Below are 16,024 nucleotides of genomic sequence, written 5' to 3' on the forward strand. Positions count from 1 at the left end.
TTATCCTGAGCCTGTTAGTTTTATAATCAACTGCCAAGAGACACTTAGCAATACCTCTCAGAATCTCGAGTCCCAATTAGATTACTTCTCACTCTTCATAGGGCAATCTCCATAATTTACATTGCCCATAATTGCCCATCTTACTTCAGGTAATGCAAGAGGTCATGGTACAGGGAGTTCTGGTTTCAACATTAGAGCAGATTTCAACATTAGACTCAGAATAAGGAAGATCAAAATAAAAAATATGTATTTTTTGATGTTATCTGTCTCATTAAAAGAATAAAATGCAGTACTTGAAATCAAAGTTTATGCCCTTTTGGGATCAAATTACAACGAAAGCCTCAAACTTTTTTCCTTTTTTTACATTCCACGTGTAAAACATGACTTAATTTGCTTCCACACAATTTTATTCTATACTAACATGATGAACAATGTCTAAAAGTGACCCAATATATAACATGCGCTGAATGTCAACTTGCACTGAGGTAACACACTATCTGAACTAATTACAATTTTTGATTCTGGAAGCAGAGCCCAAGAGTGTTAAGTTTCAGCTTGGAATACTGGACAATGAAGGGGGAGCAGGGTGTGGCAAAATTATCTTTGCATTGTCCCCTTACTTACTCTCTTGTTCCTCCAAGGAGATGAGTGAAGACACTGTTCCCATATCCTCAGAATTGAAAATACAAACTTTTGTTCCTAGCTTTTCATTCCAGAGCCTTTAACACAATGGAACTTAATCTAGTTTCCATCAATCCCATGATCTTGAACTTTGCAAAACCCAAAGCCTGGTGTATTGCCCAGTTTGCTTTGTGCCCTGACCTTTGGGCTTTGAGCCTTTGTCTAGGTTTCTTAATTTAGACCAGACATTAAAAGGCATTCTGTAGATAAAATAAGGCACCAACAATTAAAGCAGCAATTATTGGCTTTTCTCTTAATCTGTAAATTTTGTGAAAAATGTTGAGTTCAATGTTATGTTTAAGAAGGAACTGCAGATGCTGGAAAATCGAAGGTAGACAAAAATGCTGGAGAAACTCAGCGGGTGAGGCAGCATCTATGGAGCAAAGGAAATAGGCAACGTTTGGGGTCGAGACCCTTCAGATAATGTTATGTTACTTTATGTAAAACAGATTACAAAAGGCAGTTTAATTTCAAACAATTACGATTTATTTTTGTTATTACCTGGGCAAATGCAGCAATTTGCCTTGGTTACTGTGTGTTTTAAGTTCAACCACCACTAGGCACTGACTTGAAGGAATGGGTTGCCTTGTAGAGAATTAATCTTGTCAAATAAAGCAGAGACATGCCAATAGGATGCACTGCCCATAGTTGAGACAACTCTAGCACAAATTTGTGCTCTGTTTAGTGTTTGTCAGATACTGTTTCTGGGTAGATATTAGGCTCTACTGTACCATCATCATCAAACAAATGGAGACCGTCTTAGTCTTATTCACATGAAGCATGGAGACTTGGGCAAAGCACCAGTGGGCTCATGGGTTTTTTTCAAACATCAATGGCATCCACAGAAGAGAAATTATCTCACTTTTAAATGAATGGAGCTTTCCCACAACTGTTGCATTTTCAGTACATGGACAAACCATTAAGATTCTGCCTAAGACTAATATGCAAGAGACCAATAGGAGTATTTTTGAGTTGGTAGACAGGGTAAAACCTGTAGCGGAGAACTTCAACCTGCTTCAGAACGATTCTTTGGTTTGCAGCTGCTTTGTAAAACAAAATATAGATTTAAAATAACAAGACACCTGTGATATAGTCACTGCCTCTTTCCCTTCTCCAATTTGTTTATTTTATAGAACAAGGTAGATCTTTATTCTGGTATATTGTTTGAGTGTTCTAAAACAATGTCTATTAAGCCCATTTAATATTTATAAAAAATGATTGGCTAGGAATAGGACAATTAGATTATTTTTGGTGACTCATTGCCTCTTAATTGTAGTGTGAAATAAAACTCTACTCTACTGAAAGTGCATTAATAATGGTCTCCAGGTGTTGTTGAGACCTGTAAGCCACAAGGCCTCCTGTGTTGGCCCATTTCTCGGTTTCTTTTGACTCTTCATCGGGCATCTTGTATTGAAGTTCTGGATTTACCCCAGGGCCTCTGCTCTTCACCTCAGCCAGGGTTTTGGCAAGATTTACAATGCCCCCTCCTATGGATTTCAAGATGGCATGTGGGGCACAGGTATCCCATTTAAAGGTAGTATCTGCTGTGACAACATAAGCATCTGCCAAGCCAAGGATTGTACACAAGATTTTGTATCCTGCCCCTGAAGCATAGTACAGTTTGTCACCACAGAGATGAGCTAGTGCTTTTGTGATGTCTTCCTTCTCACTTGAGCTCATGACTATTGAAAGAAGTTTGTGATGTGCAGGAAGCTGCTTTGGTATGGAATGGATATTGGTTCCATTGTAGGAAATACCCCAGTAATATTTCCCCTTCCATCTGCAAAAAGAAAAAAAAAAATACATGAGGGGAATAATTTTACACCTTGACAAACCTAATAAGAATTACTTGTTAGAATGCAGACATTAGTTCCATCAAAAAGCTGTGAAGTGGTGTTGGTTATCTGCAAATTGTGATCTAGAGACTGACCTAAACAGACCACTGATTTTCTACAATATGGAAAATTATGTAGAATGCAGCATTCATCATCCATCTCAAAAGGCCTATGTGAAGGTGGTAGTGAGCCACCTCTTTGAACTGTGCTATGTCACCCCAATAATGCTATTTGGTAGGGAGTTCTAGGATTTAGACCCAGCAATGACGAAGGAATAGTGATATATTTCCAAGTTGACACAGTGTTGCAATAACTCAGCAGGTCAGGCAGCATCTGGAGAAAATGGATAGGTGACATTTCAGTCTGAAAAAGGATTCCAACCCTAAACATCACCTATGTTCTCCAGGGATTCTGCATTACCCGCTGAATTACCTCAGCACTTTGTCGTCTTTTGTAAACCAGCATCTGCAGTTGCTGGTCTCCATTTGTCTCGATAGTGCCCAACCCAGGCCACATAAGAAGATTTACAAACTCACATTACAATTGCTCCACAATCTTAAATCTCTATTCCTTCACTGTAAATGACCCTATTTTAATCTTGTATTGTCTTTCTGCTGACCGGATTGCACGCAACAAAAGCTTTTCACTGTACCTCGGTACACGTGACAATAAACTAAATTAAAACTATTTCCAAGTCGTGGTTGTCTGCAATTTGAAGGGCAACCTGCAGGTGGTGGTGTTCCTATGTTCTGTTACTATTATATTTCTAGGTGGCAGAGGTCACAGGTTTGGGAGGTGCTGTTGCAGAACCTTTGGCCAACTATTCTTTTGTATCTTATAGAATTTTAGAAAATGGGTAGAGTTTTCTGCATAGCCTCAAAGAAAAGAACAATTGTCTTCAAATGGTGCTGGTTTTGATCGTTATTTGCTCAGGATGCAGTATATAGATTGGACTCTGACTACTCAATACCATTCGATTGACTAGGCAGATAACCGACACCCTTTCATTACAAATACTGAAAATCACTCCACCTTAAGATGGGGTCCACATCATTAAAAGGTACATTAATGACTCCCATTATTGGCTGCCCTGAGTTTCTATCAAAAACTCCAATGAGTACAGTAGCAGATTTCAGACCACTTGAGTGAATGCCAGATTTGTACTTCTCCTCAAGTTGTCCTTTTATGTATTGATTGGTTGAATCTGTAAAACAGAAACATAGAAGATTTAAAAAATATACACAAAGATTTTTTCAATGACAAAAATATTCAGTTCAACTTAATTCAGTTCATTGAAAATGTGCAGACCCGGTAAATCCACGGCATTTGTACTTCTTGCTTTTTCTTTCATTTCTCTCTGAGAATCCAGGTGTCGCTGACAGGACCAGCATTTATCACCCATTCCTAACTGCATCTTGGGGATGTGCTGGGTGAGTTGCCTTCTCAAACAACCCCACAGCTGTTAAGTGGTATTTGGTCGAACTGAAGAGTTTGCTGGGCCATTTCAGAGGGCTGCTATGGGTTAGACTGCCCCGAGTCTGGAGTTACATATTCATGTTGGGAATTCTCACAACACCCACAAGGAATTTTACTTTTATCACTTCCCAAAGCAATTATTTTTCCAATCATCATTAGTCAACTGCTGGAGGTAGAAGCAAAAGGGTTTGGGGTGATGGGAGAAGGGAACATCTCTATCTGCTTGTGTGGATGCCTCCAAGACAACCAACTTCTTGATTTAGCTTTGCCTTTATCAGCAAAGTCAAAAGAATACCACCTTCAGAAAACTTTAATCCACACATATGTTGGGGAGAATTTATTTTTGTAAGATGGTTAAAGGTTTTACTTACCAATAGGATCAACCCATATTCCTATGGTGTCCATAGGAATGTCTATATTTAGTTCTTCTGAGGCTGGACCATCAATGCGGATATCTTCGTGGATGCACTTGGACAGAAGGCCAGCAGCTTTCAGATTCCCATCTAGCACTTTACTTATTAATTCTGCAGTTGCTTGCTCTGTTTTGCAGACTTTCACAATGATTGTTTCACCTGTAATGAAAATAAAGAGCACAGGATTGTAATTCATCAGGGTCGTCAAAAAGAGTACTATGTGCAACTTTGGTCTCCTTATTTCAGGAGATAAACGAGATACTGAGCCCATCCGTGGGAAGGAGACCAGTTAATGGCAGCCAATGAAGTAATTCACCCAAAGCTGGTTCAGCATTAACTGTTTGTTACTTCAACTCCCTCACATCTGAAAACCTGACTGCACTGTACATGCCATGAGATAACTTAAGAAGTGTCTTGTCACATACCCAAACCATTTTCAAAATGATTGGATTCCTCTCCAGCGATGTGAGATGCAAGCTCCGGAAACTAATGGGAGAAAAAGATAACAACTAAAGTATCTAAAGAAATTACAGAGTTAATTTAAACAGTAGCCGGCAGATTTTAAAAGAAACCTCTTCATGAGTCTGTCCAAGACACCAACCCAAATTCTCTCCAAGCCAGGATCCCAGTGAAGTAGAGCAACAATTGAGGGCAGATGTTCTCTCGTTCTTTCCCTTCCTTCAGATTAAAATTAATGTCTCACTTGAACTCATCAACATTTCAGAGTATAGAAACAAGGAACAGCAGATGCTGGTTTACCGAGGAAAGACACAAAATGCTGGAGTAACAGCAGGTCAGGCAGCATCCCAGCAGAACATGGATAGGTGACGTTTTGGGTCAGGACCCTACTTCAAACAAAACATCTCATATATTTTCTGGCCCTTAAAAGTGGGAAAGAACCATTCATTAACTATCGGCCTAGGATTCTAATGAATCAGCCACAAGGCAGATATAATGTGCTTCTATCGCACACTCAGGATGCACCTCAGTCCCTGACCCTCCATTGTGGAGAACAATAACGTTTCCATTTTTAACTCTACACCAAATCAAACATCAAATAAGCACAGAATTTAAGTGTGCCTTGCACCGTGTGCTTATGTGACTTATGAATAATAAGATTATCACTGATTACAGAAAAGGGATTTCTTGCATGAACCCAGGTATGGTTCAAGTGTGGTGTTTCACTCAGCCTACCTTTCGAGCATTCTCAGTACCTTTTTCTCAAGGTCATGCTTAATCACTTCTTGAATGATGACATCTGCCAGGGTCTTGAAGTCTTGCACAAACTTCTTGTTTTTCTCCGGCCCTTTCTTCTCTTCGATCAGAAGCTGGAAGAGCTCTTCTTCTCGTTTGCAAGCCCTCGCTATATTTGCAGATTTCTCAGAAGCACAGAGCAACGCAGTTAGGAGACCAGCCATTGCTGAGATGTAATATTTTAAGCACTGCTATAGAGGAAAACAAAACAATTATTGAAGCATGTGATGTTGGCTGCTTATTATGGAAGGTCTCCAATGTATTAAAGGAGCAACATGCTCTAATCTTGCCTACCAAGGCTTTCTATACTATAGGAAATTAATTACTCTCAGTGGACACCCAGTTCTAAGTATGAAAGCCTTAGCCAAATGGGATTCTAAGTAAGCACATTTTATCTGATTCTGGTTTCCCCATGAGAAACCCAATAGTCAATAAAAATGGATTTTTGACTCGCTGTGCAAGCTCCTCTGATGGATTGTGTGCAGCTTTATAATTTAGAAAAAATGAGTACATTATTTAATTAAGATCGACATGGCGGGACACCTGATGTGTCGCAAATGCAGTACATGGGAGCCAATGGAAACAATGGTGATCCACAATGAACACTTCTGCAGCATTGCAATTAAAGGAGGAATTCTTTGAATTAATTATAGTCTTGTCACCTAGATTTAATCTGCAATGCATTGCAACATTAAACATCCCTGTCCATTTTCTAGGTGGAATTTTGTTCTCTGTACTTTTCCTAATCAGCTATGTGTTTCTCAATAGTTCCAAAATTAGCTCATTAGACATTTCAGGTAAAAATTACATTTAGGAAACACGGTTAGCTCTAGAAGTCCCATTTACTTTGCCACATTTCAGAGAACCAAAGCAAAGGAGGCCATTCCATCCATCATGGAAATTTAAATTGATACTAAAAATACAAATAAGTGGCAATTCATGAGACCCAAACTTTTAGTGTCTGCCAGTATCCCACCCAGGCAACTTCCTGAATACAAAACCGTCTCTCTTCTGATTTGATCAGACCCAAACTAAAAGGTCAACAAATGTACTTTGTAGTGGAGAATTTATTAAATCTGGTTCACCAAAATACTACAAAAGGGCAATGCAGCCAACACAAACAGCTGCTTGTAAAGGACCTTTGTGGGCCGGCATGGAAATAAAAATATCAGACATGTTATGTTGGAATGCAACAGGAAAAGTTTCACAATAACATTTACTCCAACTGCATAGTGTGGTTCTCTGAAACAACATTACAACAGGTAAAGGTACACAGGAAAATCTCAACATAAAAATATTACAACCAAAACACTATCCCAGTACATGATTCCCAAACAGGCTGAAGTATTAAGTGCAGAGATTCAGTAATTCCTCTCAATCAAGCTTGGTGACCCCAGATGTACTTGACTCTCGTTATTTTACACACATAATTGACATGCAACTGTGCTCCACTCACTGCATCTTTCTGGCGTAATTGCAGCAGTTTGTTTCCTCTGCTCTTTTAAACAAGTTACTCTGAGTAAATTGACTTTATTTGCTGTACAAAAGGCAATTTGGTGCAAGGAAAATCTTGCTAATGCCATGTTTTCACCAAATAATCTGCAATATAAATGTTGATTTAAAGGGAAGCCATTGCAAATGATTTGTTGGATTTAATGGCATACTCATTTACGAAATTTTAACCTTCGACAACCTCAAAATAATTTTTGTCTCAATGGGCAAATTGTTTTATGTTTAAAGCTCATGATTGTAGATTTGGTACACTGATAATAATTGTTCCAATAAACAGTACATAGTGGTTATGTTACTGGATTCATAGCTCAGAAGGGTGGACTTTTGTGAATCTGTTGTGCACTAATGTAATTAATTCCGAACAGTACTCTGAAGTGGTTTAACAAGCCATTCGGTCGAGGCAATTTGAGGTGGGCGATAAATGCCAGAATATCAGCAACACCCACATTCAAAAGGTAAACGGGATTTACTGAATCTCTACACTGTGGCCAGCTAGTGTTTGTACATGCAACCTTATAATTAGAATGGAATGCACCTATCCTTTAATCAGTATGTGCCTTACATTGCTTGATGCATTCAGGTTTATGCCTTTAGGCTTGGCCATCCCAAACCTGTGTTTCCTGTCTATAAAACAGATTTTTTAAAGTGCTTGAGGCTTTTGACTATTCTAATTGTGCTACCATTCTGAAACAGCAGTCCATTTCATCCCACTACCCTGATCTTTTCCTCTAACTTTTGAACATTTCCATTTTAAAACTTTCATGCACATCTGTTTTTAAAACGATAATGCATTCTGATTTTTCACACTTTCTGGCAGTGCATTTCAAATCTGAATACCTTCCCAACACTTACTTTTAAGTGAGAAGGGTCAGGCTTCAGGTTCCACTCCAAAGACACAATGAACTGCAGATGCTGGTTTACAAAAAAAAAGACAAACTGCTACAGTAACTCAGCAGGTCAGGCAGCACCTCTGGAGAACATGGATAGGTATCATTTCCAATTGGAAGTCTTCTTCGGACTGAAGAAGGGTGCCGACCCGAAATGTCACCTATCCATGTTCCCCAGAGATGCTGCCTGTCCCACTGAGTTACTCCGGCATTTTGTTGTAAATGCTGGAGTTGAGTTCTAGTGCAGTGCTGAAGCTGATATGTAAAGACAAGTCATCTCAATTATGGATGTTGAAGATCTCATGGCAATATTTAAGAGTAAGCGAGTTAGCCCCACATCCAGACCAACTTATAGCTCTTAGCCAACATCATCAAAATGATTTATCAAGTCATTAACACACTTATGTTCATGGGAGCTAGCTATGTGCAAACTGGTTTTCCTTTAGCATTTCAAATTACCCTTTCCTTAAAGCTCTCAGTAAAATTCCTTCATTCTATGCCAATCTTTCTTCAGTTCATCTGAGACTTTTTGCCTCCCCTCTTTATTTTCAATATTTGTTTTGGTGTTTATTTCAGTATTAACATGCGAACTGTCAGTTGCCTCATATTAATTCTCATCCAAGGAGCTACACCGTTAGCTGCATTTTACCTGTGGGAATATGTAGGAACTGCACCCTCATCTCAGGTTTGTCTTTTTCATAGTTGGGCCATTGTCGCCATTTTCTCTTCCCAAAATAACCACAATTCCCTTTATAACCGTGAAATTGCCCCTATTAAAGTACATTTATCATTAACTGTTAATTCCCTTTTCATTAGCTACGTATCTAGAGGTTCAGGTGAGGAATATACCTGTCCTGACCAATGAACTTACAACATTTTATACCAGTAACTCCAACCCTGCTTCTTACTTATTGATCTAAGTAATATGTCAGACCAATGGTCTGGGCAGTAGTCCTGGGTACATTGTCAAAATCCCCTTTTCTTAATCGCTGACATCACCCCCATCCATCTCTGATTCATAACCATTAGAGGAGATGCTAGGATCTAGGCGAAGACATGGGACATATAGCTTATTGAGACAACTTCAGTTTAAAGATGTGTACCAGCCTTTTGTAGCAAAGGTTTACAAGCCTGGCTCCAGTTGCACAAGGCTTGGCGAGGAATAATAGTTTTGAGTGTTGTATCCAAGGAAGGATATGCTCAACAAATACAGAAAATGCTAGAAGCAATCCGCAGGTCAAGCAAGATCCATGGAGGGGGAAACAGTCAATATTTCAGGTCTAGAACTCTTCAAAAGAACTGGAACGGTGAGAAAAATGTGTTTTGAATTGCAGAGAGATAGAAAGATGGTGAACAGAAGAAATGGGTGTGATAAGAGTGCAGAACAAAGCTGTGAAGGGGACAATTAATTAAAAACTGATAGTTGGAGACAGATTAGCATTAAAAAAGGAACAAATTGAAAGAGATATTGCCACATCTGTTGAATAAGAAAAGGTAGACTACCTGTAATTAGTTTTAACTCGGTATTAAGTCGCAAGGGGTGCAGCGTGCTCAGATTAAATGCAAGGTGATGTTGCTCAAGTGGACATCGTTGGAGCAACGTTGATGTCTGAGGACACTGCTCACAATGGGAGTGTGATGAACATTTAAAGTGGCAGGTGACTGGGAACATTGGGTTTCCGTTGTTTGGAGGCAACCACCATAAACATAGACAATAGGTGCAGGAGTAGGCCATTCGGCCCTTCGAGCCTGCACCGCCATTCAATATGATCATGGCTGATCATCCAAAATCAGTACCCCGTTCCTGCTTTCTCCCATACCCCTTGATTCCATTACACCCAAGAACTATATCTAACTCTTGAAAACATCTGAAGTAGCCATCCATTTTGTGTTTCACTCAAGATCCCAGCAGTGTCACGTGCCTCTGCCAAGACAATCTTCCTTGGATCTAAGGCAGGATATAGAAACAGGTCGAGAGAGATTGGGGCACCACAAGGCTAGAAGATGTTTTTGGGGGGGGGGAATGAGGTCAGTGATTGGCTGGAAGACAATGAGTTGCTGTTCAGTGGTGGGCTAGTTGCCCAAAGAGAGGCATGACCATGAAGAGGTATTCAACAGTTGCCGTTCAGCTTATGCAAGCTAGAAGGCAGTTTTACAAACCACAACAGCCCCATCCTTGCCGATAGATTTTGTGATGATATTAGTGTTGATCTTCAGTGAGCAAATGCTGCAAGTTCATGGGTTAGAGTACAGAAAAGCTGAATTGACGATCAACTACGAGTAAATCAAGACCAGTTAATAGGGCCCAAGGAGAGATCCAATTTGATCAGGAATTCCGAACCAGAATAAAGGGCTCATGATCGTGGATGAGGATATACTTACATGTAACGTAGTTTTACCAGATTAATTACCGAGGGTAGAATTACATGTGGGAGCAAGAAAATAATCTGATGGCCAATGTGATGTATTTGAACATTTAAAGAAAAGCAATGCATTTAGTGACCGACCACTTTACAAATCCTTTCATAACATCAAGTGTGGTCACCACTTTGCGAAAGTGTTTCCACAAACAGTAATGTGAATGCGGCCAGTTTATCTCTTTTAATTGTGTAGAATGTGTTTTTTTTTAGTAACATCAGGCTATTTCGCGGTTGTGGAAGCAGATAAATATTGTTCAGGAGACAGGAACTTGCATCCCGCTCTTCTCAAAACAAAAAAATACCACGGAGACACAAGGAACTCCTACGGATGCTGGTTTACAAAAAAAAACACGAAGTGCTGGAGTAACTCAGCGGGTCGGACACGATTTTATTACTTTTACCAAAGAGAACAGACTTCGTATCATAAAGATGACACCGCCAAAACTGCGACGCTCTCTGAGCCTGGAGGGTTATCCTGTTTTTTGTGTATGCTTGTCTATGGAAGCAGCGTGTAGTCTTCAGATAACGTTATTTATCATTTAACATAGAGATGATGAGTGTTAAGAATCTCTGGGTTTCTCACACCGAGAGGGCCGTTGAGACACAGTAAGTCGCTAAGCATATTCAAGGCTGAGATAGGTGGTTTTGTGCATTTAGATATCAGTCGATGTGGGCAATTGAGCGATTTTAAGTAGAGGTGTCGGTAACTGCCTATTATTGTTGTTGCATCCGGAGGAATAATCGACAGCGGCCTGCGCTTCTAGCCGACAGAGCGTCCCTCTTTAACCGAGCCGCTCCCTACCTTTCTCGCCAACAGCAGATTTGCGCAAGGCTTTTGCGGCTATCTCAAGGTGGGCGAGCCACTCGATCCCGATTTGCTATCACTTACCTGCACTTCGCCGTCGACCTTCCACCAGCTCTGGTCCCCGCCGCTTCTAACAAGGATCAGTGGGGCGGAGGGAGGCAAAGTCGACAGCGCCCACCCATATAGACGGGTTCTCAACCTCCCACACAGCAGCTCCGGAAAGGCGACCACAGTGCTTTAAAGGGACACCGCCACTTAGTATTCCAGGAAAAGGTCAAAATATTTCCAGCTAGGGAGCGATTTATTTAATGGAGGGGGGTGGAGAACTGCTCACTGAACATAAATGGAGAGGGAGCGCCGCACTGTGGGAGGGGCGGCAAGGAGGGAGCGTCGCACGACTGGATGGGGCGGTGCCTGGGCGGAGAAAGCGGTTCGCTGAGTGAGACTAATGGAATGTTGTGACGGGCGGCGCTGTGACCCTATCGCCACACTTGCCAGTGGAAAGGAGATGTGAAAGTTTACCTTGTTACATTTCTCACTTTACATGCCATGGCGTGATATTGAAGAGTAATATGAGTGCTCTCCTCACTTTTCTGGGGTCATCATTTATTGTGTTCAATAACTGACATCAATTTAATATCATTCGTTATTTGTCCGCTGTGTGAAAATTGGCTGCCCATTTTTCTACATTTTAAAAATATACATTTGCAGGAGCCTTTGGAGATTATGCTTCCTTGGAGAGGGACTTTTACCTGAAGCCTGCATGCACTGCTTTCTTTATCTGTTGATGAGCATAAATGCCTAAAACATCAATCAACTAGAATAAGATTAACAAAATATGCCCCAATTTTTGAAGATGGCTGATCTATAAATACCAGCTCATGAGTAAAATGGGACATCTGAGGCATTATGACAATCTTTCAAAGCAGACGGACATTGGAAAGACTGCAATACTGCAAATGCTTGCCTTCATTGATCGGGGCAATGAATATAAGAGCAGAAGGTACACAAAAAAGCTGGAGAAACTCAGCGGGCGCAGCAGCATCTATGGAGCGAAGGAAATAGGCAACGTTTCGGGCCAAAACATCAGTCTGAAGAAGGGTTTCGGCCCGAAATGTTGCCAATTTCCTTCGCTCCATAGTTGCTGCTGCACCCGCTGAGTTTCTCCAGCTTTTTTGTGTACCTTTGATTTTCCAGTATCTGCAGTTCCTTCTTAAACAATATAAGAACAGAGTTTTGGATGACCTCACCTTTATGGTGGGTTGAACAAGGATAATCCCAGAACATTAGGTCACTTACATTAAAGATTGATGTCACTGTCAAATATCCTTTCTGCAGCCAGTGGTCAGCTTTGGCGATAGCATTGTGTTCATCTGTACAACCATGTTGTAATCTAGGTTTCCCCTCTTTGGTTTTTGAATTTGATACGTTGTTGTATTTTAAGATTCATTCAGTTTAGCCAGACAGTTTATTAAATTATTGCTTTGTGAATAGATAAGACCTTGTCTTTCATCAATATATTATGCCCTATTATTGTTCTCACCTTTGTAAGTATTTTTGTGGGAAGAGACTCTGCCTCCATTATCCTGTCACGTAGTGAATTCCAAATTCTCACCACTCACTGAACAAAACTATTTCTTCTCATTTTAAATCTATGCTCCCCAGTATCTGAACTGTTTGATAAGGGATTTATTTTCTCTGTTTACTCCGTCCAGGGCACTTATAAATTTATACACTTCAAGTAAATCTCTCATCCATCCAAAAAAATAATCAATCCCTAGTACCTTTTCCCTGGTGACATAACTTCAGTGCTTTTTGCCTTGGTAACATTGTTATACCTCTTCTCTGCACTCTAGTGCTATCAGATCCTCCCTTTATCCTTTATCTGTGCATTGTTGTGGTCTTGATTGTAGTCATCAGATTCAGATTCAGATTCAATTTTAATTGTCATTGTCATTGTCAGTGTACAGTACAGAGACAACGAAATGCATTTAGCATCTCCTTTGAAGAGCGACATAGCAAACGATTTTGAATTAAAAAAATAAATAATAAGTGTCCGTGGGGGGGGGTGATTGGCAGTCACCGAGGTACGTTGTTTAGTAGATTGACAGCGGCCGGAAAGAAGCTGTTCCTCGACCTGCTGGTTCAGCAACGGAGAGACCTGTAGCGCCTCCCGGATGGTAGGAGGGTAAACAGTCCATGGTTGGGGTGAGAGCAGTCCTTGGCGATGCTGAGCGCCCTCCGCAGACAGCGCTTGCTTTGGACAGACTCAATGGAGGGGAGCGTGGAACCGGTGATGCGTTGGGCAATTTTCACCACCCTCTGCAATGCCTTCCGGTCGGAGACAGAGCAGTTGCCATACCATACTGTGATGCAGTTGGTAAGGATGCTCTCGATGGTGCAGCGGTAGAAGTTCACCAGGATCTGAGGAGACAGATGGACCTTCTTCAGTCTTCTCAGGAAGAAGAGACGCTGATGAGCCTTCTTGATCAGAGTAGAGGTATTGTGGGTCCAAGAGAGGTCATCGGAGATGTTGACTCCCAGGAACCTGAAGCTAGAAACACGTTCCACCTCCGTCCCGTTAATGTGGATGGGGGTGTGCGTGCCGCCTCTGGACTTCCTGAAGTCTACAATGAGCTCCTTGGTCTTCTTGGAGTTAAGGGCCAGGTTGTTGTCAGCGCACCATGCTGCTAAGTGCTGGACCTCCTCCCTGTAGGCCAGCTCATCGTTGTTGCTGATGAGGCCAATCACCGTTGTATCATCTGCATACTTGATGATGGTGTTAGTACCATGTACAGGTGTGCATCATAGGTGAAGAGGGAGTAGAGGAGGGGGCTCAGCACACAGCCCTGAGGGACGCCGGTGTTCAGGGTGAGGGTTGAAGAGGTGTGCTTGTCTAACCTCACAGACTGGGGTCTGTTGGTTAGAAAGTCCAGTATCCAGTTGCAGAGGGAGGGGTCGATGCCCAGGTTACCGAGTTTGGTGATCAGTTTTGATGGAATAATGGTGTTGAATGCTGAGCTGTAATCGATGAACAGCATTCTTACATAAGTGTCTCTGTTGTCAAGGTGGGAGAGGGCGGAGTGAAGTGCCGTTGAGATGGCATCCTCCGTACTCCTGTTCTTGCGATAGGCAAACTGATAGGGATCCAGTGTGGGGGGTAGGCAGCTTTTGAGGTGTGCCAGGACCAGCCTCTCGAAGCACTTGGTGATGATGGGGGTAAGTGCAACTGGGCGGAAGTCGTTGAGGCTTGCCGCAGTGGAGTGTTTTGGCACTGGCACGATGGAGGTGGCTTTAAGGCAAGTGGGGACAACTGCTTGGGCAAGTGACAGGTTGAAGATGTCAGTCCAGACGTCTGTCAGCTGCGCAGCACAGGCACTGAGCACGCGCCCGTGGATGCCGTCAGGGCCAGCAGCCTTACGTGCATTAGTCCTACTCAGTGCCACGTACACGTCGTAGGGGGTGAGTGTGAGGGATTGGTGATCGGCAGGTAGCACAGCCTTGATGGCTGTCTCTAGATTGTCCCTGTCGAAGCGGCCATAGAAGTGATTCAGCTCCTCAAGGAAGGAGGCGTCGCTGGATGTGGGGGTGATGTTGGAGGGTCTGTAGTCCGTGATGGCCTGGATGCCTTGCCACATGCGTCGGGGGTCGGAGTTGTTGTTGAAGTGCTCCTCAATCCTGAGCTTATGGCAATGCTTGGCCTTCCTGATGCCCCTCTTCAGGTTAGCCCTGGATGAACTGTAGGCTCGAGCATCGCCTGACCTGAAAGCGGTGTCCCGTGCTTTCAGCAGTAGCCTGACCTCGCTGTTCATCCATGGCTTCTGATTCGGGTATATGGTCACCTGTTTGAGGGAGGTGACACTATTGATGGTGGAGTTTATAAAGTCCAGAACAGAGGATGTATAGGAATCAATGTCCGTGTGAGAGTCAAGGGTGGCCTGGGCTGCAAACGCCTTCCAGTCAGTGTTTCCAAAACACTGCTGAAGTGTGAAGCCCGCTTCCTCTGACCAGACTTTAACTGTCCTTACAGTTGGTTTAACCCGTCTGATGAGTGGGGAGTACTTACGCTCGATGTCATGTATAGTCATTTCTTTGACTGGATAGTAAGCAAACAAGCTTATCACTGTAACTTGGTACACGTGACAATAATAAACTAAACAGTAACGTGATAACCAAAACTGGACTCTAACTGTGGTCTCACTTGTTATAGTTGTAACAAAAAACTCCCTGCTCCAGTGCTCTATGCCTGAGGTTTTTTTTAATGCAAGTATTCCATACACCTTCTTAACCACTATTTCCTTGTCCTGCTAGGTTCAGGCCAAGGTTCACCTTTGTGTTTGACTGCTTGCCATTTACCACTCTTGAAAACAAAGCAGTATGAGGTGAACAGTGCACAGTGAATGAGTTACAGACTTCTGGACCAGTGATCCAGAGACAAGAATATGAATCGCACAATAGCAAATTTAAATGCAAATAAGTGACTGTGAAACTACCAGATTGTCATCAAATGTGTAGGAAGGAACCGCAGATGCTGGTTTACACTGAAGGTTTACACTAGGTTTACACCTGGTTTACATCGAAGAAACCATCAGACTGAAGAAGGGTCTCGACCCGAAACGTCACCCATTCCTTCTTTCCAGAGATGCTGCCTGTCCCACTGAGTTACTCCAACATTATGTGTCATCAAAGTCTGGTTCATTTATATCCTTCGGGTCGGGTAATCTGTCATCCTTACCCAGCT

General features: G+C 42.0%; 1 protein-coding gene across 1 annotated transcript; it reads right to left on the reverse strand.

The window, feature by feature from the left end:
• Positions 1-1,144: 1,144 nt before the first annotated feature.
• On the reverse strand, positions 1,145-11,653 carry inpp1 (inositol polyphosphate-1-phosphatase). Its single transcript, XM_055664561.1, has 6 exons — positions 11,368-11,653; positions 5,620-5,850; positions 4,831-4,891; positions 4,364-4,564; positions 3,549-3,720; positions 1,145-2,461 (listed from the first exon to the last, which is right to left on the reverse strand). The coding sequence occupies exons 2-6, from the start codon at positions 5,821-5,823 to the stop codon at positions 1,972-1,974; spliced, it is 1,128 nt and encodes a 375-aa protein (XP_055520536.1). The 5' UTR covers positions 5,824-5,850; positions 11,368-11,653; the 3' UTR covers positions 1,145-1,971.
• Between the last annotated feature and the right edge of the window lie 4,371 nt (positions 11,654-16,024).

Source organism: Leucoraja erinacea, chromosome 40 (genome assembly GCF_028641065.1).
Source record: "Leucoraja erinacea ecotype New England chromosome 40, Leri_hhj_1, whole genome shotgun sequence".
Taxonomy (NCBI): domain Eukaryota; kingdom Metazoa; phylum Chordata; class Chondrichthyes; order Rajiformes; family Rajidae; genus Leucoraja; species Leucoraja erinaceus.

Excerpts from the sequence above, each read along its gene's own strand:
- inpp1 (XM_055664561.1), bottom strand. The coding sequence starts at position 5,823 with ATGGCTGGTCTCCTAACTGCGTTGCTCTGTGCTTCTGAGAAATCTGCA. Across the intron at positions 4,892-5,619 it reads AGCATGACCTTGAGAAAAAG|TTTCCGGAGCTTGCATCTCA; the intron begins GTACTGAGAATG and ends TTCTCCCATTAG. Across the intron at positions 3,721-4,363 it reads AATATGGGTTGATCCTATTG|ATTCAACCAATCAATACATA; the intron begins GTAAGTAAAACC and ends TCTGTTTTACAG.